Consider the following 8,632-nt stretch of genomic DNA (forward strand, 5'->3'; position numbering starts at 1 on the left):
GCAAGTTGAATCACTCGTTTAACACTTTCCCAACTAAGAACCCGCCTGGTGTGATCTCGTGAACTTTACCCAGATGACAACCCGCTGGGCGGGTTCTCTCGCCATTCAGGTGGGCGGTTATAATACGTCCGGTTTCTGACGTAGTGCGCCAATTTTTTGTCTGATAGCGTGTCTGAACCACAAACAAGTGTCAGAGTTATTTTGTTGTGCGCCGCAGTGCAGTTGGATCCGAAACTGTACGTTTGTTTCTTGCGCATGCTTGGTATAGTATTTTGTAGACAGGGTTAATTAGATGATACACATACCAGAAAAAGATTTAACAAAGTTCCCATACTTTATTTTCATTTACTTATAAGCATGTTTCATTTCAGAATAAAACAATTTACATTCAATAACACATAATTTAAGTTGACGTGACTTGCTGGTTTATACCGAACTGTACATGAACATGTCTACATAGACTCGAAACAAGCATTATGTTATTGTATTGCTAATCACACCTCGTTTTGTTCTATTTGTATGTTATTATTTGCGACTACTAGTTAAAATTGGGATATTGTTAGTGAAAACGAAATCCTTACTTATACATTGAACGTTTTACAGTTTGACTGAAAACCGATAGTGCGGAGCGACTGGCGCCGCCTGCTGTGCGTACAGCGAGCACGCAGCTGCAGTAATAAATACGTATTGCACTCTCCGAGGGACGCGGTCACAGAACTCAATTCGCAGCTTAGTTATCAAATTCTATCAAAAGTATGCACACCTAAATATCTTGTATGTAAAAATCACATTCAGTTATTAAGGCACATTATATGAGCTGTCCCGTAGGCTAGACTGGAAGCACTTCTTGTATACCAGCATTAACATTCGACTCGGTTCCACATGTATGACTTTGCCGGGTGGCAGTTTATAATTATATAATCAGACACGCATCTTTAAGCGACCTAAATATATACTTCCATAAATACATAAGAAAATATGTCAATGTCAAATCATTCGCTAATTCAAGTAAGCTTGTTCTTATCTCATAAATAATTGCTCTAGTTACAAAAATAGTATACATCGAAAGGAACGGCGCGGGTCGAGCGGGCCCGCCCCGCCGTCCGTCCGCTACATATAATACAGAAATTAGATTACTCTTACAAATACATAACGATACAATATTACAACATTATCACCGGGATTATTAACAATACGGTTTTAAATTTTAAATACGTTACATTCATTACGTTACAAAAACTATCGTTTTAATAGAGAGAGTCAAAGGCACACACTTTTGTAAAAATATCGTACAAGTCAGTGTCGGCGCGGCGGAGCACTGCGCGTCGGCGGTCAGACGTACACGGGGCCCTGCGCGTCGTCGTCGAGGTTGATGCGGTTCGTGTAGGGCCCGCCGTCGTCGAAGAAGCGGCGGAAGGTGAACTCGAAGAACCCGTGGAAGGTCTTGCCGTTGTCCAGCAGCTCGCTGTCCGACTTGCTGGAGTCGGCCGAGGACGTGGGCCGCAGCTTGTCGGGGTCGACGGGGTCGAAGTTGGAGGTGTCGGTGGGGAACTCGATGCGCGGGATGTAGGGCGCCACCTGCCGCCGCAGCCCCTTGTCGAAGTCGATGGACTGCAGGAAGGGGTGGCTCTTCACCTCGGCCGCGTCCTTGCCGAGCCGCGTGTCCTGCCCCGAGCACAGCTGCAGGATCAGGTCCGCGCTCTCGGGGCTCAGGTTCGCCGCCTCCGGGATGTGCAGCGTGCTCTCCCAGTTTATCACCTGTAACCAGAGACACACCATTTTAGCCTGGCTACACAAATAAATTGCTATCGGTTTGGATTACTTATCAAAGCTTTGTGATCAAAGCGGCGTCAACAAATATAGGCATATTCTGTCTTATAAAAAGAGCATTTTTTATAAATTGTACAGAATTAGTAAACAAAAATAAAGTATACCGCACCTTTAGTTGCGTCTCAGCGGGCGTGGCCGCGAGGAAGGGCGGCGAGCCGACGAGCATCTCGTAGAGGATGACGCCCACGGACCACCAGTCGCAGAGCTGCGTGTAGCCGGCGCGCGTGAGCACCTCGGGCGCGATGTAGTTGGGCGTGCCCACCAGCGAGTGCGCCAGGCAGCGCTGGTGCTCGCGCTTGCGCCGCCGCTCCAGCGGCTTCAGCTGGTGGCAGCGGCACTCGCTCAGGTTGCTCCACTCGCCGTCCACCGGGTCCATCGAGTCTTGCCGCCCGTGCTCTGCGATTCAACATATTACACTTTTAGAGATCCATCTAACACGCATAATACTAAATCAGAGTTTATTAAATTCTGCGTCAACAGTAAGTTCTACCAGGGGCGGCTCACTCCGCGATTCTATAGCCGCGCTACAAGTACATGTCAGCGGCCGCGAGTTCGCGGCCCATTCATTGGCGACGACCTTCGCGCGGCGCAATAAAATTCAATGTTGGCTGCTCGCGTGCGGTCCGTTTGTTAATGTAGGTAAGAATTTAGAATGGCGGCATTTTGTGAACATCAAAGGAGTGAGCCTTCTGTACTTGTACTATTATATATTCTGTGGTTCTACAGTTGAGTCGTAAGTTCTATAAGTATTATTTTGGCTTGATCACATTTCTTAGAATACCCTTGAATTTACAAGATGCCGACGAATCGTTGTCTTTACTTTATTATTAAAGAGCGCGAGTGCTAAGAATGGGTTTGGATTGGACCAATGCAATGCACTATAATAGTATTAATAGTGTTGCACGAATGCGAGCCAATTATGAAATATAACGCAACTAGTTGCAATCTAAAAACGCGCGCACGCTCATTTCCCTCAGTACCTGATGTTTATTGTTTACTTGTTTGCTCATCTTACTTTATTATATTATGTGACGTTATGTGGGTAAAGGGACCTTCTTGCCGATGGCGTTTACGTCGCACGGCGTCGTATTTGTACACGAACATCGCTCATAACGCCGTAAGCGCCATCGACAATAAGGTCCCTTTACCCAGATAATGTCATATATAGAAACAAAACAAACTTAATTTGAGTATAGTATTTTTATAAGGGTAAATTCCTTACCATTCCTCTGGTAGTACTTGGAGTTGTGCGTCCAGCGGAAGCCAGTGCAGAGGCCGAAGTCGGTGAGCTTGATGTGGCCGTCGCGGTCGATGAGGATGTTGTCCGGCTTGATGTCGCGGTGGATGAACCCCATGCGGTGCACGCTCTCCACCGCGCACGTCAGCTCCGCGATGTAGAACCGCGCCAGCTGCTCCTCGAAGATGCCCAGCTTGATGAGCAGCGACATCAGGTCCCCGCCCGGGATGTAGTCCATCACGAAGTACAGGTTGTCCTTGTCCTGGAAGCTGTAGTACAGTTTCACGACCCACTCGTTGTCGGCCTCGGCCAGGATGTCCCGCTCGGCTTTCACATGCGCCACTTGATTTCGCTTGAGCACGTCCGCCTTTCGTAGCGTCTTCATAGCGTACAGGTGACTAGTGTCTATCTTCCGCACCAGCGCGACCTCCCCAAACGCGCCCACACCGATAGGTTTGATCTTAGTGAACATAGACTTGTCCATTTTAGCTCGTTTCAGCCGGATATAGTTGGACTCCTTCTGACTGAGCATTTTGCGCATCTGATACTGTGCCTCGACACTGAGCCCGATTTTGTTCATCTCCTTCTCGAGCTGCAGCCGGCGAAACTGGCGCTGTTTATACGACTTGACGATGTTCTCGACGTGCTGCTCCATAAAGAACTTGAAAGCTTGCGGCGAGTAGTTCCGCACCTTGCAGTCGCGGCGCTCGTCTTCCTTTTCCTTGCTGATATTCCGCCGCTCCGGGATAGGAGACTGGTGCCGAATCTTCTTCGGAGGCGCCGCCGGGCGTCTCTCCGTCGATCCGTTCGAACCCTTATCGGATCCCGACGCGTGAGTACCTTCCTTCAGCAAATTATTGGTGCAGTTCTGGTTGGGACATTTGCCCTCCGCCGCCTGCGACGGCTCGCCCTTCGCATCACAATCGGAGAACTTCTTGACTAGCGCCGCGTGGCCCGCCGGAGCCGGAGCCGGAGCCGGCGCCGGCGCCGAGTCCGGCTCCGCGCCGTACGGCGGCGGCGGCGGCGGCTGCAGCCCGCGCTGCGCCGCCAGCGCCTGCATGGTGATGGCGTAGCTCGGCGGCTCCGTCGTCGGCACGGCGCCCGGCGACGGCGGCTTCGGCGCCAGCGGGTAGCTGGGCGGCGTCTGCGCGGCCTTCTGCTGGATGGACGAGGCGTACGAGGGCGGCGGCGGCGGCGGCGTCGCCAGCGCCACGGTCGGCGGCGCCACCGGCGCGATGGCGGTCTGCAGGACGGGCTTCTGCACCTGCGTGCTCTTGACGGACTGCATGATGATGGGCGGCTGCACGGCGTGCCGCGCCGTCCACGGCTGCACGGGCGTGGGCCGCGTCATGCCGCCGGCGCCCGCGGCCGGCGACACGGTGACGGGCGACGGCGAGCCGGCGGACGTGCCGCCCGAGTAGATGCCGGAGGAGGGGCTCTTGCGGTAGTCCTGCGACTGCGTGGGACTCTGCCGGTTCTGCATGGAGACGGAGTAGGAGGGCGGCGGCGGCACGCCGGCGAGCGGGTAGGGGGGCGGCAGCTCGGCGCCGGTCTGGTAGATGCTGAGCGCCTGGATCTGCTGCGAGAGCTGCTGCTGGGCCTGCGGGCCGTTCTGCACGACCATGGGCTGGCGGGGCTGCACGGGGCTGGTGCCGCGCGCGGGCGGCAGCGGCGGCGCGGGCGACATGCGCTTCATGAGCTGCTGCACGGAGGGCGGCACGGGCGGCGTGGAGGGACAGCGCGGCGGCGGCGGCGGCGGCGGCTCGCTGAAGGCGGAGGGCGAGTACTGGCGCGACAGCTTCTCGTGCGGGAGCGGCGGCGCGTCGCTCTGGCGCGGACTGCCCGAGCGGGAGGACCCGGCGCCGGAGTCCATGGCGGGGCTCCCGCGGTGCAGGCCGATCTCGCGCTCCAAGCTCGGCTTGCGGATGAGCTTGGTGCCGAGGGCGCTGAGGTTGTTGCCCTTGAGGACTCCATTGAGAGGCTCCTGCTGCTTCGATAGGTAATCGATGGCGGAGTCGATGCGGCCGCCGGAATATTTGAGGGGGCGGCCCACAGGATCCTGAAACGCGAAAATAATTTTAAGGCTCAGGAAACCGTAAACCTATGAAAATTACTTAGAACATTGTCATCTTTCATAACCTAAAGTAGGTATTATTCATCTAGGCTGTAGAATACATTTCTCTATAACTTCTACTTTTTTAAAAAAAGACTATGGGAAGGTATTTTATTGTATAATGGATATTGGTACATTGAAAAACAACCATGACTCAGGAACAAAATATCTGTGTTCATCGGTAGCAATCTTGCCTGCTAAGCCGATAGTCCTCAGTTTGAATCCCTATAAGAGCATTTATTTTATGTAATGAACAGTTTTGCTTATTTTGGAGCCAGATTGATCTGAGTACAGTTTAATATTAATTGAAATTATTTTACATTATAGTAACATACAAATCATCCATTGTAAACGCCTATTCCAATAACCACAAAATAAAAATTTTGAAAAAACCCCCGACCGCGACATAGTGGACCGATTTTCATGAAACATGGCTAAGAACACTCCCGACTAACTCAGCTTTCAAACAAAAAAAAACTAAATCAAAATCGGTTCACCCGTTCGGGAGCTACGGTGCCACAGACAGACAGACACACACAGACAGACAGACAGACAGACAGACAGACAGACAGACAGACAGACACGTCAAACTTATAACACCCCATCGTTTTTGCGTCGGGGGTTAAAAAGGGACTGTGATGATCTCTCTCAGCTCTCTCTCTTCGGCCTAATTCCACCCTTCAGGTGTATGCCTCCTTCAACATGCGCCACTCATCACGGTTCTGTGCTACTATGATGATGGTACAGATAAAAATCCTTATATCTATTATCTACACAAATCTTATACTTTTAAACGAGCAATTCTTGTATATTTATTTATTTATTTATTTATTTATATATATTTATTTACACTGACGATCTCGGAAACCGCTCTAACGATTTCGCAGAAATTTGTTATGTGGGGGTTTTTGGGGGTGAAAAATCGGTCTAACTTATCCTTAGGTCCCGGAAAACGCGAATTTTCGAGTTTTCATGCGTTTTTCTTCGCGCGCCATCTCGTGTGCAGTAGTTGTACTGTTAAGACAGAATTCTTTCGGTCGATGTAAGTACTATTTATTGCAAACACTAGATGGCGACACAGGTCAAGGCTAAAATGAATAGAAAACACACTATTTGAGTTTTTGTGGCGAAATGCGCGCCATCTCGTGTGGAGTAGTTGTGTTGTTAAGGCTGAGAATTCTTTCGCTCGATGTAGGTACTATTCATTTTTTAACTAGATGGCACATGTCAAGGATACGAAACAGAACCGAGCGAAGCTCGGTTGCCCAGATATTATAAATAAATGAGAGGTGCCTTCTTAATACTTCTTAAATTAGGATTACTTTAATACTCAAAAGCAACCATTACGATATCATACACATATTGTTATTTAATGAAACCGATTTTTTAAGAGTTGATAAAATACTTTTTGGTAAGACAAAAAAAAAATTATAGTTGTTTGTTTTACAAGTGGACAAAGTTCGTCTTTAACCGCTCCTGCTAACATGGTACCAGAACTAGCAAAATATTGATACATTCCAATATTGAACACGGGGTTGTAGCAAGTGATTAAAAAAGTGGAAATAGTTGCAGGGTCTCTAAGCATGAGGGTTAAATAAATCTGCCACACAAGTGTAATCCACAAATGTTGAATCAATTTGATGTTGGGGATTGGTGGCATGGCCTTTACATAATTAATTAATTATATTGTCAACAAAATGCAACACAATAATAGTATGCAAATTTAAGACATCAAGGTCAAATTTAACTTGAAAAATTGGTTAAATAAGAGCTTCCAAAAATTACTCCAATGCTAAACCATAAACCCTCAGACAAAAGTATAAGTAAGCACTGGCACCTGTGGCAATAGCAGTGGCCGCTGGTTTGGCATTATTCCATAAAAACAAAACATTAATGTAGCCTTACCTCTTCATACCCAGAAGCAATAAGTTGGTTGAGTGATTGTGGGTGTACATTAAGTTCCTTGTCAAGTCCATTGCCAGATGAGGAACTGAAACCAGAGCTGACACCCGAACTGACTGTACTTGCTGCAGATGAACCCGGTGGCTCTGAACTTCCAATATTAGCAAAGGGTAATAATGAATTTCTGATCTCGGCGAGCGCCTTCTGGTGATACCCGGAGGAGCGCGTGGCCGTCTTGCCGGGCGCCGGCGGGTTCATGGCGCCCGAGCCCCGAGCCTCTCACCCCACCCCGCCCATCACATCTCCACCCCGCACCATGGATCACCGGATACAGTTCTCATTACCAGGGCTATTTATTCTGAAGGCTGATAACCGTTCACAAAACTTGGTCAAAGCAGTCTTGTTTGTTTATTACTTTCTATTAACTTTGTTGACAGTATTTTGTATTCAATCAGAAGCTGTGCATGAAGCTGAAAACAAATTAAAAATATTGTACAATAATAATTACTCTTTGCTATTCATAAAGACATGATATCTTGGTCAAATTGTACATAGATCAATAGACTGTAATGATGTAGTTCATCACAATAAATATCTTATTAGTATTACTTCACCAACACGAAATTAAGTTGGAATATGGTGGAATAAATCCTCATTACAAGGCTATTGTAAATAAACAAGCACTAATATTCGCCCAGTACCTGTTCGCGGATGCGAAACTACAAGAATGCTCAACACAAATCATTCTTGACAGAGCTCAGGAATTCCAAAATTAGAGACACTTATATATCAATAAACTACATATGAACGAAAGCATTATTCGAGAGTAAATAGTTACCTGGGGTCTTTTTAGTTTCTGCAAATCCAAATGAGAATCATAGACGTCATAATCCCGTAAAATAAAAACGATAGTCGAGAGCTCTCACATTACCGATGACATCTTTCTGGTACGCCACGTATATTAATCACAATATTATCATTACACAAGTTTTCAAAATCAGACAAATATTGCACACACTTTTACTGCAGCTGAGGAATTATGAAAACAAAGAACTCTGAAACACAGACATGCAAGTTGGCAAACCATACAAAGCGACCATTTTGAAGAATTACCACATTCTTTCGTATGTTCGTAAAAGCTACGCTATCTTGACGTTCAGAGTTGCTACTAATTATTCAATTCTTAATTCCAATAAAAGTACTTTTCCGTCATTTTTATTTAATATATGAGATTTTTTCTGTAATAAAGATGTAAAATAATATTTTGATAAATATTACACAATGATTGAATAAGTGTGAAGTATAATTTGATTAAATTTTATCTTCTGTAAATAAGAACTTTTACAAAAATAAAGAAATTAATTGTATAGTGAAATTAATGAATTACCAAGTCTTTGCTTTAAATGCAAAAATCATAACAAATATTTTAATAATGTTCAAATATGGTTCAAATAATTTTATCAGTGATATTCTTTTATTATTAAGTAAACACGACTAACAAAACAAACCTCTAGTACATACGTCGAATCATAGGCATGCTTTAAAAATTA

The 8,632-nt window shown here is 46.8% G+C and overlaps 1 protein-coding gene across 1 annotated transcript; it reads right to left on the bottom strand.

The window, feature by feature from the left end:
• Positions 1-321: 321 nt before the first annotated feature.
• LOC125239776 (serine/threonine-protein kinase Warts) lies at positions 322-8,240 on the bottom strand. Its single transcript, XM_048147454.1, has 5 exons — positions 7,921-8,240; positions 7,086-7,552; positions 3,053-5,126; positions 1,940-2,226; positions 322-1,758 (listed from the first exon to the last, which is right to left on the bottom strand). Exons 2-5 carry the CDS (start codon positions 7,338-7,340, stop codon positions 1,333-1,335), a joined length of 3,042 nt encoding a protein of 1,013 aa, XP_048003411.1. The 5' UTR covers positions 7,341-7,552; positions 7,921-8,240; the 3' UTR covers positions 322-1,332.
• Between the last annotated feature and the right edge of the window lie 392 nt (positions 8,241-8,632).

The sequence above is a fragment of the Leguminivora glycinivorella genome, chromosome 2 (genome assembly GCF_023078275.1).
Source record: "Leguminivora glycinivorella isolate SPB_JAAS2020 chromosome 2, LegGlyc_1.1, whole genome shotgun sequence".
Classification (NCBI taxonomy): domain Eukaryota; kingdom Metazoa; phylum Arthropoda; class Insecta; order Lepidoptera; family Tortricidae; genus Leguminivora; species Leguminivora glycinivorella.